The following is a 15,442-nucleotide window of genomic DNA, read 5'->3' as shown; positions in this document are numbered from 1 at the left end:
TGTCTTTCTTAAAGTCCTAACCTGGAAAGTACTTTTAGGATGTATAATTGCTAATTCCTGCCTTGATTCTAACTGTATGGTGTTCATATCGTATTTTTTATTTTATTATCATAATTTTTTATTTTTGCCTATGTAGAGCTTTTGAGATAACACTGTAAAGCGCGATACAAATTAAATGTATTATAATGTTTTGTTATTAATGAGTAGGATTCTGTGTTTGCAGATAAAGCGTTTTTATCAAATGCAATCACTTTTGCATTTGATAAAAAAACGCTTTCTCTGCATTTCCATCGAAAAATAGTTTGAAAATTCGAACACATATTTAATTGAAAATAGATAGTATGTTTCTGGACGATGCAGCATGTTGCTTTGTTTGACAATTTGACCGAACGGCGCAGAGTGTTCGATTTGAGAAGGGCACTTCTCCCGGCTTTGCCGGTTCACGTCACCGCTCAGGTTATTAATAGGTTCCAGTCACTGATTCAAACCATCCAATCAGATGAGTGTTTTTTTGTTCAAGATATAAAAATCTTTATCTCTTTGATGTTATTCATGTTCCAGCAAATCATACTAGTCAATCATGTACTGTAGCTGGCTAGCTGCAAGTCTGAGCATATTGAGGTAGAAAGGCTTGGCAGATGTTTTTTTAATGTTTATTATAATGACGTGGAAAACAAACTATGATTTTCACAAGCCGTAAACTACAAAAATGTAAACATTGGTCTTCTCTTTTTAGTCATAAAAAATACATTTTATTTTTGATTTTCTAGCCTGAATTCAAAATGGATTAAATAGTTTTTTTCTCTCACCCATCTACACAGAATACACCATAATGACAAAGTAAAAACATTTTTGTAGAAATGTTTGCAAAATGATTGAAAATGAAAGACAGAAATATGTCATTTGCATAAGTATTCACACCCATGAAATAGTACTTTGTAGAAGCACCTTTGGCAGCCTTTCTGGGTAAATCTCTAAGCGCTTTCCACTCCTGGATTGTGCAACATTTGCCCATCCTTATTTTCTAAATTCTTGAAGCGTTGTCAAATTGGTTGTTGATCATTGCTAGACAACCATTTTCAGGTCTTGCCATAGATTTTCAAGTAGATTTAAGTCAAAACTGTAACTCGGCCACTCAGGAACAATCACTGTCTTCGTGGTAAGCAACTCCAGTGTAGATGTGGCCTTGTGTTTTAGGTTTATTGTCCTGCTGAAATGTGAATCATCTTTCCAGTGTCTGGTGGAAAGCAGACTGAACCAGGTTTTCCTCGAGGAAAATACTCCTCAGTCCTTAACAATTACAAACATACCCATAACACGATGCTGCCACCACTATGCTTAAAAACATACAGCGTGGTACTCAGTAATGTGTTGTATTGGATTTGCCCCAAACATAACACTTTTATTCAGGACAAAAATGTCATTGCTTTGCCATATTACTTTAATGCCTTTTTGCAAACAGGATGCATATTTTGGAATGTATTTATTTTGTACATGCTTCTTTCCTTTTACTCTGTCATTTAGGTTAGTATTGTGTAATAACTGTAATGTGTTCTCCTATCACAGCCATTCAACTCTGTAACTTTTTAAAATTATCATTGGCCTCATGGTGAAATCCCTGGGCGGTTTCCTTCCTCTCCGGCAACTGAGTTAGGAAGGACGCCAGTAACTTTGTGTAGTACACATCCAAAGTGTAATTAATAACTTCACCATCCTCAAAGGGATATTCAATGTCTGCTTTTTTTTATTTACCCATCTACCAATAGGTGCCCTTCTTTGCGAGGCATTAGAAAACCTCCCTGGTCTTTGTGGTTTAATCCCCCGGGTACATTTGGGTATTTACATTGGGTACATTTGATTAAACGTGATTAAACATGTGCAAACTCAGACAAAGGATAAAGAACAGCTCTTTTGTGGATATTTGTGGATTCTGTTTTCACTCCACAGAAAGGTCACCTCCAAACTCCTGCTGCAGACAGGTTTACTTGTCATCTTTGTAGTAAAATATTCATCTTCAACAGTAGGCTGATAGAGCACACGAGGAGCCACACAGGGGAGAAATCACATCACTGCCGCGATTGTGGCGAAGGATTCAGTCGGGGGGAACCTTTACAAGTGTACACGAGGAGCCACACAGGGGTACTGTCTTTCTGGGGGAAATGTCTTGAGACAGAAGATTGAGAGACACAGTTTAACTTCCAGCTGTGAGAGGCACCTCAGGACACTACTATGTACATGAAGGCAGGGTAAAGTGACTAGGCATCAGGATAGATAATAATAAGGTATTTGAGGTAGATATGTACATGAAGGCAGGGTAAAGTGACGAGACATCAGGATAGATAATAATAAGGTATTTGAGGTAGATATGTACATGAAGACAGGGTAAAGTGACAAGGCATCAGGATAGATAATAATGAGGTAGATATGTACATGAAGGCAGGGTAAAGTCACTAGGCATCATCTGTCCTCTGCCGCTAATCAATATCAAACAGGACAGAGCATCGTCTGTGAGGCACAAAGCAGGCTGACGTGCCTTGTCTTCATCGGACCCCCCCCCCCCCCCCCTCTCTGTCAAGACTACAGACTAGAGCAGGCACCATCTGAACCTGTCAAGACACGAGACTAGAGCAGGCACCATCTGAACCTGTCTAGACTAGAACAGGCACCATCTGAACCTGTCTAGACTAGAACAGGCACCATCTGAACCTGTCTAGACTAGAGACTAGAGCAGGCACCATCTGAACCTGTCTAGACTAGAGACTAGAGCAGGCACCATCTGAACCTGTCAAGACTAGAGACTAGAGCAGGCACCATCTGAACCTGTCAAGACTAGAGACTAGAGCAGGCACCATCTGAACCTGTCAAGACTAGAGACTAGAGCAGGCACCATCTGAACCTGTCTAGATTAAAGACTAGAGCAGGCACCATCTGAACCTGTCTAGACTAGAGCAGGCACCATCTGAACCTGTCTAGACTAGAGCAGGCACCATCTGAACCTGTCAAGACTAGAGACTAGAGCAGGCACCATCTGAACCTGTCTAGATTAAAGACTAGAGCAGGCACCATCTGAACCTGTCTAGACTAGAGCAGGCACCATCTGAACCTGTCTAGACTAGAGCAGGCACCATCTGAACCTGTCAAGACTAGAGACTAGAGCAGGCACCATCTGAACCTGTATAGACTAGAGCAGGCACCATCTGAACCTGTCTAGACTAGAGCAGGCACCACCTGAACCTGTCAAGACTAGAGACTAGAGCAAGCACCATCTGAACCTGTCTAAACTAGAGCAGGCACCATCTGAACCTGTCTAGACTAGAGACTAAAACAGGCACCATCTGAACCTGTCTAGACTAGAGCAGGCACCATCTGAACCTGTCTAAACTAGAGCAGGCACCATCTGAACCTGTCTAGACTAGAGCAGGCATCATCTGAACCTGTCTAGACTAGAGCAGGCACCATCTGAACCTGTCTAGACTATAGCAGGCACCATCTGAACCTGTCTAGACTAGAGCAGGCACCATCTGAACCTGCCTAGACTAGAGCAGGCACCATCTTCAGCCTCCATGCTTTTTTTCATCTTTAAATAACTTTTTATTCACCTTTTCTATGTTTGTCTGTATACTGTAATTAAGCTTTCAGCTGCCAATGTGTATAAGAGTTAATCGTTAAGATCAGAGTTTTTATCTGACATTCCGCACTTCCACCACTAGATGTCACTAGGGTGCTGTTTTGTCCTCTGGCTGGCTTCGTGCCACGGGTGAGAGCCTCAAACCCTGGGAAAACCAGCGCTTTTCCCCATATAAGGTTGCGATCCATCCGCTTCCCTCTCTTCCTCCTTTCCTCTCACTCTATCTTTCTCAGACCGGAGGGATATTTTAGAGAGAGAGAGAGAGGGAGAGGGAGAGGGAGAGAGAGAGAGAGAGAGAGAGAGAGAGAGAGAGAGAGAGAGAGAGAGAGAGACAGAGCGAGAGAGAAAGAGAGAGAGAGAGAGAGAGAGAGAGAGAGAGAGAGAGAGAGAGAGAGAGAGAGAGAGAGAGAGAGAGAGAGAGAGAGAGAGAGAGAGAGAGAGAGAGAGAGAGAGAGAGAGTGTGTCTAGGCCAGTCAGTCCTACCTTATTAGGAGCTGAGCTGGTTGTCAGCAGCTTTATTCCTACAGGACAGTGTTTGGTCTCTACCTCTGTGCTACTATCGCTGTTCACAGCACATAGATGGAACTAGCAGATGGGCCTGTCTGGGACTAATACCTATGTATGGATGGGAACCATATTACATTTGAGTCATTAAGCAGACGCTCTTATTCAGAGCAACTTCGGGTTAAGTGCCTTGCTCAAGGGCAGATCAACAGATTGTTCACCCAGTCGGCTCGGGGATTCGAACCAGAAAACTTTGGTGTGTGTGTGTGTGTGTGTGTGTGTGTGTGTGTGTGTGTGTGTGTGTGTGTGTGTGCGTCTGCGTGTGCGTGTGTGTGATACTGACTGGTATCTATGTATGGATGGGGAACCTACAGTAGGCCTCCTAAGACTTCGTTGAGTCTATATAAAACACTTTGGGCTGGTTTCCTGGACACAGAGTTCAATAGAGATTCTCCATTGAGCATGCTATTTAGTCCTGGAATAGTGTTAAACTGGGTCAGGGAAACAGGCCGGTAAATTTGCAATGTCTTGGAGATGCAATGTTGCCTTTAGTAGCTTCACCTTACAACTGTTAGTAGGATCAAACGATGACAACATTCTGTTAATCAGTAATATTGGTTCAAATTAACACACACAAGAACTCTCTCTCTCTCCTTTCCTCCTCTCTCTCTCTCCTTTCCTCCTCTCTCTCTCTCTCCTTTCCTCCTCTCTCTCTCTCTCCTTTCCTCCTCTCTCTCGCTCCTTTCCTCCTCTCTCTCGCTCCTTTCCTCCTCTCTCTCTCCTTTCCTCCTCTCTCTCTCCTTTCCTCCTTTCTCTCTCTCCATTCCTCCTTTCTCTCTCCCCATTCCTCCTCTCTCTCTCTCTCTCCTTTCCTCCTCTCTCTCTCCTTTCCTCCTCTCTCTCTCCTTTCCTCCTCTCTCTCTCCTTTCCTCCTCTCTCTCTCTCCTTTCCTCCTCTCTCTCTCCTTTCCTTCTCTCTCTCCTTTCCTCCTCTCTCCTTTCCTCTCTCTCTCTCCTTTCCTCATCTCTCTCTCCTTTCCTCCTCTCTCTCTCCTTTCCTCCTCTCTCTCTCTCTCCTTTCCTCCTCTCTCTCTCTCCTTTCCTCCTCTCTCTCTCTCTCCTTTCCTCCTCTCTCTCTCTCCTTTCCTCCTCTCTCTCTCCTTTCCTCCTCTCTCTCTCCTTTCCTCCTCTGTGGGAAGGTCGTGGACATTGTTCCAGCTGTTCTCTTCATTTTCTATTTTTTTCTCTCCTTCCAATGATGTGAGACATCTGGTTACCAGGCACGCTAGCAAGCAACGGGACACACAGGGTGGGGGGCTTGGACTGAGTGTGTGTGTGTGTGAGAGAGAGATGGGGGAGAGAGCGAAAGTGTGTGTGTGTGTGTGTTTGTGTGTGTGGGAGAGAGAGAGTGAGACAGGGAGAGAGTGTGTGTGTGTGTGTGTGTGTGTGTGTGTGTGTGTGTGTGTGTGTGTGTGTGTGTGTGTGTGTGTGTGTGTGTGTGTGTGTGTGTGTGTATGTATGAGTGAGTGTGTGTGTGTGTGTGTGTGAGTGAGCGGAAGCCTAAACATTCAGACACTCACAAACATCAGCCAGATTGATGGCTCCATTGCCAGCAGATGCACGGAAATGTTACCAGCCAGACAGACTGTCAGCAAGACCTTCAAGTTTACAGCAACTACTTGTACACTGTGTTTGTTTCCCAAATGGAACCCTTTCCCTATATAGTGCACTACTTTAGACCAGAGCCCTATGGCACCCTATTCCCCTATATAGTGCACTACTTTAGACCAGAGCCCTATGGCACCCTATTCCCCTATATAGTGCACTACTTTAGACCAGAGCCCTATGGCACCCTATTCCCCTATATAGTGCACTACTTTAGATCAGAGCCCTATGGAACCCTATTCCCCTATATAGTGCACTACTTTAGACCAGAGCCCTATGGAACCCTATTCCCTATATAGTGCACTACTTTAGACCAGAGCCCTATGGAACCCTATTCCCTATATAGTGCACTACTTTAGACCAGAGCCCTATGGAACCCTATTCCCTACATAGTGCACTACTTTAGACCAGAGCCCTATGACACCCTATTCCCCTATATAGTGCACTACTTTTGACCAGGGCCCATAGGGCCCATAGAGCTCTGGTGAAAAGTTGTACAGTATATAGGGAATATGGTGCTATTTGGGACACATGGTCCTTTGTAGCTCAGTTGGTAGAAGATGGCGCTTGTAACGCCAGGGTAGTGGGTTTGATTCCTGCGACCACCCATACGTGAAATGTATGAACGCATGGCTAAATAGCTTTGGCTAAAAGCTTCTGCTAAATGGCATAATTTTATCTGTAGCACTACTGGGCTTGTTCCTCTTCAGAGGACGAGTGTTGAATGATCTAAGATCAGTTTGGCTTTTTCCAATTATAATGAATTAATAAAGGGGGACCTGATCCTAGTTCAGCACTCCTGGTCTCAGACGCTTTATGACTATGAGACATAAAGACACTAAATACACTTGGATATGGAAACTATCCCTTCACTTGGACATGATGTGGTAGCAGATAGAACCTATCCCTTCACTTGGACATGATGTGGTAGCAGATAGAAACTATCCCTTCACTTGGACATGATGTGGTAGCAGATAGAAACTATCCCTTCACTTAGACATGATGTGGTAGCAGATAGAAACTATCCCTTCACATGATGTGGTAGCAGATAGAAACTATCTCTTCACTTGGACATGATGTGGTAGCAGATAAAAACTATCCCTTCACTTGGACATGATGTGGTAGCAGATAGAAACTATCCCTTCACATGATGTGGTAGCAGATAGAAACTATCCCTTCACTTGGACATGATGTGGTAGCAGATTAAAAACTATCCCTTCACTTTGACATGATGTGGTAGCAGATAGAAACTATCCCTTCACTTGGACATGATGTGGTAGCAGATTAAAAACGATCCCTTCACTTTGACATGATGTGGTAGCAGATAGAAACTATCCCTTCACTTGGACATGATGTGGTAGCAGATCAAAACTATCCCTTCACTTGGACATGATGTGGTAGCAGATTAAAAACTATCCCTTCACTTTGACATGATGTGGTAGCAGATAGAAACTATCCCTTCACTTGGACATGATGTGGTAGCAGATTAAAAACTATCCCTTCACTTTGACATGATGTGGTAGCAGATAGAAACTATCCCTTCACTTGGACATGATGTGGTAGCAGATTAAAAACTATCCCTTCACTTGGACATGATGTGGTAGCAGATTAAAACTATCCCTTCACATGGACATGATGTGGTAGCAGATAGAAACTATCCCTTCACTTGGACATGATGTGGTAGCAGATTAAAAACTATCCCTTCACTTGGACATGATGTGGTAGCAGATAGAAACTATCCCTTCACATGGACATGATGTGGTAGCAGATTAAAACTATCCCTTCACTTGGACATGATGTGGTAGCAGATAGAAACTATCCCTTCACATGATGTGGTAGCAGATAGAAACTATCCCTTCACATGGACATGAAAACTCCTCCTTCGCATTCTAATGTTAAGGAGTATTGTTGGACTTTCATGACCTCTCTTCAGTCATCAGGGACATGTAGTAAACCTAAAAATAGAGTTGAAAGGATTGGATTCCAACCGCAGTTTTAAAGGAGCAATCTGGGATTCGAGAAAGAAACCCCCCCCCCCCCGACAAAGACGGCAACTTGTTTAGGTTAACGTCTAAGGAACGGCGCTGCAGAGACGTAACCACTCTCAAATTCATAGACAGACCTATTGATGGCTATATATAATTAAAGAATCATCCCCCCCAAAAAAATGAATTTACCAATCCCAGATTGTCCCTTTAAAACAGAACACTAGATACAGACATAATTGTCCCTTTAAAACAGAACACTAGATACAGACATACGTTCAAACAGCAATAGACAGTAGAGCAGAGGTTTACAAACACATGCTTTATTAGGTGCTGTCATCCATGTAATATTATTAGACCAACATGGTGATGAAGACTACATGGGATTCATTTCTCTCAACATGATTATTATTAATTCAAGCCTAATATTACTTATTTATTACACATGTATAATATAATATACATAATCCAACAATGTGGCTCCCTGGCAAAGCGGGAGAGATTGACATCAGACAAATGGAAAAATACGAAAATAATATATTTTATCATATTTTATTATGGTAATAATAATAATAAACAATGCATTGCATATTAGGCTTTTACAGAACAGCAAGTCTATAATATTGTGCAATGACCTTTGACCCTCAGCTCTGCGGTGATACACCTCTCCTCCCGCTATCCGTTCCGTTCCCCTCCCTACTTCCCAATAGAAACCTAAGGAGGGAGTTTAGCACTGGGCCCAATAATCTGTCCTTTCTACCAAAGTGTGCACTTGTTCACTTGCTTTCTTGGGTATCAAAGCAAATTCATGGTGAAACTCCCTCTAGTCTAGTCCTCCACCTATCCTCTAGTCTAGTCCTCCACCTATCCTCTAGTCTAGTCCATACCTCCACCTGTCCTCTAGTCTAGTCCTCCACCTATCCTCTAGTCTAGTCCATACCTCCACCTGTCCTCTAGTCTATACCTCCACCTATCCTCTAGTCTAGTTAATACCTCCACCTGTCCTCTAGTCTAGTCCATACCTCCACCTATCCTCTAGTCTAGTCCATACCTCCACCTGTCCTCTAGTCTAGTCCATACCTCTACCTATCCTCTAGTCTAGTCCATACCTCCACCTATCCTCTAGTCTAGTCCATACCTCCACCTATCCTCTAGTCTAGTCCATACCTCCACCTATCCTCTAGTCTAGTCCATACCTCCACCTATCCTCTAGTCTAGTCAATACCTCCACCTGTCCTCTAGTCTAGTCCATACCTCCACCTATCCTCTAGTCTAGTCCAAACCTCCACCTGTCCTCTAGTCTAGTCCATACCTCCACCTATCCTCTAGTCTAGTCCTCCACCTATCCTCTAGTCTAGTCAATACCTCCACCTGTCCTCTAGTCTAGTCCATACCTCCACCTATCCTCTAGTCCATACCTCCACCTGTCCTCTAGTCTAGTCCATACCTTCACCTGTCCTCTAGTCTAGTCCATACCTCCACCTGTCCTCTAGTCTAGTCCATACCTCCACCTGTCCTCTAGTCTAGTCCATACCTCCACCTGTCCTCTAGTCTAGTTAATACCTCCACCTATCCTCTAGTCTAGTCCATACCTCCACCTGTCCTCTAGTCTAGTCCATACCTCCACCTGTCCTCTAGTCTAGTCCATACCTCCACCTGTCCTCTAGTCTAGTCCATACCTCCACCTATCCTCTAGTCTAGTTAATACCTCCACCTGTCCTCTAGTCTAGTCCATACCTCCACCTATCCTCTAGTCTAGTCCATACCTCCACCTGTCCTCTAGTCTAGTCCATACCTCCACCTATCCTCTAGTCTAGTCCATACCTCCACCTATCCTCTAGTCTAGTCCATACCTCCACCTATCCTCTAGTCTAGTCCATACCTCCACCTATCCTCTAGTCTAGTCCATACCTCCACCTATCCTCTAGTCTAGTCAATACCTCCACCTGTCCTCTAGTCTAGTCCATACCTCCACCTATCCTCTAGTCTAGTCCATACCTCCACCTGTCCTCTAGTCTAGTCCATACCTCCACCTATCCTCTAGTCTAGTCCTCCACCTATCCTCTAGTCTAGTCAATACCTCCACCTGTCCTCTAGTCTATACCTCCACCTATCCTCTAGTCCATACCTACACCTGTCCTCTAGTCTAGTCCATACCTCCACCTGTCCTCTAGTCTAGTCCATACCTCCACCTGTCCTCTAGTCTAGTCCATACCTCCACCTGTCCTCTAGTCTAGTCCATACCCCCACCTGTCCTCTAGTCTAGTTAATACCTCCACCTATCCTCTAGTCTAGTCCATACCTCAACCTGTCCTCTAGTCTAGTCCATACCTCCACCTGTCCTCTAGTCTAGTCCATACCTCCACCTGTCCTCTAGTCTAGTCCATACCTCCACCTGTCCTCTAGTCTAGTCCATACCTCCACCTGTCCTCTAGTCTAGTCCATACCTCCACCTGTCCTCTAGTCTAGTTAATACCTCCACCTATCCTCTAGTCTAGTCCATACCTCCACCTGTCCTCTAGTCTAGTCCATACCTCCACCTGTCCTCTAGTCTAGTCCATACCTCCACCTGTCCTCTAGTCTAGTCCATACCTCCACATGTCCTCTAGTCTAGTCCATACCTCCACCTGTCCTCTAGTCTAGTCCATACCTCCACCTATCCTCTAGTCTAGTTAATACCTCCACCTGTCCTCTAGTCTAGTCCATACCTCCACCTATCCTCTAGTCTAGTCAATACCTCCACCTATCCTCTAGTCTAGTCCATACCTCCACCTGTCCTCTAGTCTAGTCCATACCTCCACCTGTCCTCTAGTCTAGTCCATACCTCCACCTGTCCTCTAGTCTAGTCCATACCTCTACCTGTCCTCTAGTCTAGTCCTCCACCTATCCTCTAGTCTAGTCCATACCTCCACCTGTCCTCTAGTCTAGTCCATACCTCCACCTATCCTCTAGTCTAGTCCTCCACCTATCCTCTAGTCTAGTCCATACCTCCACCTGTCCTCTAGTCTAGTCCTCCACCTATCCTCTAGTCTAGTCCATACCTCCACCTGTCCTCTAGTCTAGTCCTCCACCTATCCTCTAGTCTAGTCAATACCTCCACCTGTCCTCTAGTCTAGTCCATACCTCCACCTGTCCTCTAGTCTAGTCCATACCTCCACCTGTCCTCTAGTCTAGTCCATACCTCCACCTATCCTCTAGTCTAGTCAATACCTCCACCTATCCTCTAGTCTAGTCCATACCTCCACCTGTCCTCTAGTCTAGTCCATACCTCCACCTATCCTCTAGTCTAGTCCATACCTCCACCTGTCCTCTAGTCTAGTCCATACCTCCACCTGTCCTCTAGTCTAGTCCATACCTCCACCTATCCTCTAGTCTAGTCCATACCTCCACCTGTCCTCTAGTCTAGTCCATACCTCCACCTGTCCTCTAGTCTAGTCAATACCTCCACCTGTCCTCTAGTCTAGTCCATACCTCCACCTATCCTCTAGTCTAGTCAATACCTCCACCTGTCCTCTAGTGTAGTCCATACCTCCACCTGTCCTCTAGTCTAGTCCATACCTCCACGTGTCCTCTAGTCTAGTCCATACCTCCACCTATCCTCTAGTCTAGTCCATACCTCCACCTATCCTCTAGTCTAGTCCATACCTCCACCTGTCCTCTAGTCTAGTCAATACCTCCACCTGTCCTCTAGTCTAGTCCATACCTCCACCTATCCTCTAGTCTAGTCCATACCTCCACCTATCCTCTAGTCTAGTCCATACCTCCACCTGTCCTCTAGTCTAGTCCATACCTCCACCTGTCCTCTAGTCTAGTCAATACCTCCACCTGTCCTCTAGTCTAGTCCATACCTCCACCTGTCCTCTAGTCTAGTCCATACCTCCACCTGTCCTCTAGTCTAGTCCATACCTCCACCTATCCTCTAGTCTAGTTAATACCTCCACCTGTCCTCTAGTCTAGTCCATACCTCCACCTATCCTCTAGTCTATACCTCCACCTATCCTCTAGTCTAGTCCATACCTCCACCTATCCTCTAGTCTAGTCCATACCTCTACCTGTCCTCTAGTCTAGTCCATACCTCCACCTGTCCTCTAGTCTAGTCCATACCTCCACCTGTCCTCTAGTCTAGTCCATACCTCCACCTGTCCTCTAGTCTAGTCCATACCTCCACCTGTCCTCTAGTCTAGTCCATACCTCCACCTGTCCTCTAGTCTAGTCCATACCTCCACCTGTCCTCTAGTCTAGTCCATACCTCCACCTATCCTCTAGTCTAGTCCATACCTCCACCTGTCCTCTAGTCTAGTCCATACCTCCACCTGTCCTCTAGTCTAGTCCATACCTCCACCTGTCCTCTAGTCTAGTCCATACCTCCACCTATCCTCTAGTCTAGTCCATACCTCCACCTGTCCTCTAGTCTAGTCCATACCTCCACCTGTCCTCTAGTCTATACCTCCACCTATCCAATGCTTTTACATTTGTGAAGGAGTGCACGAGTGCACACTTCAGGAGAAAGGACAGATTATTGGGATTGCAGATTTGTGGATGAGGGGAGCTGTTTTGTATAGTATGAATCAGGACGGGGCTTAGCTTGGCCTGGCGCTGACCTGTGATCGCTTAGCTTGGCCTGGCGCAGATCTGTGATCGCTTAGCTTGGCCTGGCGCAGATCTGTGATCGCTTAGCTTGGCCTGGCTGGTGGTGAGTAAAGTGCTGTGGTCAACAGACTGCTCTGTCTGTGGTCATTTAAAGGAGCATGGAGTGGGTCTGTGTGTCCCAAATGGCACCCTATTCCCTACGTAGTGCACTAATTTTAACTAGGGCCTGTAGCACCCTATTCCCTATCTAGTGCACTACTTTTAACCAGGGCCCTGATGTAGTGCACTACTTAGATGAGGGTTTCATTTGGGACGCAGCCTCTGTGGGCCACTAAACAAAAACACTAGTGAGGGGAAGAGTGGATCTCTGGTGGGTTCAGAACACGCATGTGTGTGAGGGGAAGAGTGGATCTCTGGTGGGTTCAGAACACTATAGTGTGTGAGGGGAAGAGTGGATCTCTGGTGGGTTCAGAACACTATAGTGTTTGAGGGGAAGAGTGGATCTCTGGTGGGTTCAGAACACTATAGTGTGTGAGGGGAAGAGTGGATCTCTGGTGGGTTCAGAACACTATAGTGTTTGAGGGGAAGAGTGGATCTCTGGTGGGTTCAGAACACTATAGTGTGTGAGGGGAAGAGTGGATCTCTGGTGGGTTCAGAACACTATAGTATGTGAGGGGAAGAGTGGATCTCTGGTGGGTTCAGAACACTATAGTGTGTGAGGGGAAGAGTGGATCTCTGGTGGGTTCAGAACACTATAGTGTTTGAGGGGAAGAGTGGATCTCTGGTGGGTTCAGAACACTATAGTGTGTGAGGGGAAGAGTGGATCTCTGGTGGGTTCAGAACACTATAGTATGTGAGGGGAAGAGTGGATCTCTGGTGGGTTCAGAACACGCATGTGGAATGACACTACCAGATTAAGAGGGTCATGGAGTGCAATGACACTAACAGATTAAGAGGGACATGGAGTGCAATGACACTACCAGATTAAGAGGCACATGGAGTGCAATGACACTACCAGATTAAGAGGCACATGGAGTGCAATGACACTACCAGATTAAGAGGGTCATGGAGTGCAATGACACTACCAGATTAAGAGGCACATGGAGTGCAATGACACTACCAGATTAAGAGGGTCATAGAGTGCAATGACACTACCAGATTAAGAGGGTCATGGAGTGCAATGACACTACCAGATTAAGAGGGACATGGAGTGCAATGACACTACCAGATTAAGAGGGTCATGGAGTGCAATGACACTACCAGATTAAGAGGCTATTGGATTTCCCCCCCAGTTGGTCTTTTAGAGATTGAAGTCTGAAAGTGACTGAATACAGAAAAGTGAAATGAAAATAACGTGGAAATGTTACTGTTACCAGTTTAAAAGTTAAAATATTTCAGCCCAAAAAACACAAAGGGTTGGTTTTTCCGGACACAGCAGCGGTATTCACAATGTGGGATGTGCAATATCACTCTCATTCTTTACAGACTAGATGCTGAACTAAAAACCTTGCTGAATGGAGAGAATAATCTCTATTAGGTTTGGACTAGGCTTTATCTGTGTCTGGGAAAACAGGCCCCTCCAACTGTTAAGAAAGGTCATGGTTTCTGTTTACAGTTTAGGATGTCACACAAAGAAAGCTGTATGGATGTCTATGGTTTGGATCCAGGGTCTGGCACGGAGTCGATGTGAAAGCCTCTATAAGGAGTGTATTTGTGGGGTAGGAGAGTTTTGAGTGGGAGGGACTGAGATCCGTAGTTAGTACAATAGCAGAGTGGGTTGGTGGAAAAGGTGGTGTGTGAATGTGGTGGTCACAAAACAAAATAAATTACTAAGTGGGAGAGCTAAGGGACCAAGATGCCTTGGACCGGTGCAATGTGTGTGGATGGCAGGATTGTGTGTGGATGGCACCAGAAGAAGGATTGTGTATTCTCATATTAGTGTTCCCCCTTGTGAACATTGTCTATATCCTGTTTTTGTTTTGTTTTTTTACATCACAATCCCATGGGCATTTGGCTGTTGTCACGTCTCTTTGCTACTATGCGAGCCGTTGTCATGACCACAGTTGTCATGGCTACCTGCCATGGATACGGTCCTGTCTTCAAAGTGGGCATAAGACACACACACAACAAGCCACAGCGATTGGTCAGGACTAAGGAAGAAGAGGCGTCACAATCAAGTCAAGATATGGTGTTGTTTAGAGTACCACATTCTCATACGTCTTCTCTTTTCTGTTTCTTGTCCCCCCCCTCTTCTCTCTCTCTCTCTCTCTCTCTTTCATTCTTTGGCACTGGTAGGAATGTGAGGTGGGAGGGGTGGATGGACGGAGGGAGGGAGTGGGCTTCCCTGTTGTCTCTCGCTCTCGTTCTCTCCGTCTATTTGGAGAGCTTACTGATGACTCTGATCAACGCTCCGTTCTCGTCTTTCAGTCGCTGGTTGTCAGCTCTCAGGTCACCGAGCACCTAGAGGAACAACATTGGTTATTAGGTTGAAAACTGACATTGGATATATCCCAAATGGAACCCTATTCCCTATATAGTGCACTACTTTAGACCAGAGCCCTATGGAACCCTATTCCCTATATAGTGCACTACTTTAGACCAGAGCCCTATGGCACCCTATTCTCTATATAGTGCACTACTATTAACCAGGGTCCAAAAGTAGGGCACTACAGTCGTGGCCAAAAGATTTGAGAATGACACAAATATTAATTTCCACAAAGTCTGCTGCCTCAGTGTCTTTAGATATTGTTGTCAGATGTTACTATGGAATACTGAAGTATAATTACAAGCATTTCATAAAAGTCAAAGGCTTTTATTGACAATTACATGAAGTTGATGCATAGAGTCAATATTTGCAGTGTTGACCCTTCTTTTTCAAGACCTCTGCAACGCCCTGGCATGCTGTCAATTAACTTCTCGGCCACATCCTGACTGATGGCAGCCCATTCTTGCATAATCAATGCTTGGAGTTTGTCAGAATTTATGGGTTTTTGTTTGTCCACCCGCCTCTTGAGGATTGACCACAAGTTCTCAATGGGATTAAGGTCTGGGGAGTTTCCTGGCCATGGACC

The 15,442-nt window shown here is 45.2% G+C and overlaps 1 protein-coding gene across 9 annotated transcripts in view; it reads right to left on the bottom strand.

Moving 5' to 3' along the window:
• Positions 1–8,088: 8,088 nt before the first annotated feature.
• The window catches only part of LOC139578046 (protein phosphatase 1 regulatory subunit 12A-like), a 57,691-nt gene continuing 50,337 nt past the window's right edge, over positions 8,089–15,442 (bottom strand). For 6 of the 9 annotated variants that reach the window (XM_071405205.1, XM_071405199.1, XM_071405207.1 and 3 more), the window contains 2 exons: positions 9,438–14,831; positions 8,089–8,727 (listed from right to left, as the gene is read on the bottom strand). In XM_071405205.1, the coding sequence (XP_071261306.1) occupies positions 14,745–14,831 (87 nt within the window). In that variant the 3' untranslated portion in view covers positions 8,089–8,727; positions 9,438–14,744. Of the gene's footprint in view, positions 8,728–9,123; positions 14,832–15,442 lie in introns of all 9 variants that reach the window. The other 3 variants (XM_071405203.1, XM_071405201.1, XM_071405202.1) reach the window with 3 other exon arrangements.

Source organism: Salvelinus alpinus, chromosome 6, assembly GCF_045679555.1.
Source record: "Salvelinus alpinus chromosome 6, SLU_Salpinus.1, whole genome shotgun sequence".
Classification (NCBI taxonomy): domain Eukaryota; kingdom Metazoa; phylum Chordata; class Actinopteri; order Salmoniformes; family Salmonidae; genus Salvelinus; species Salvelinus alpinus.
The sequence above is the reverse complement of the archived record's forward strand: the minus strand, read 5'-3'. Positions and strand labels throughout refer to the sequence as shown.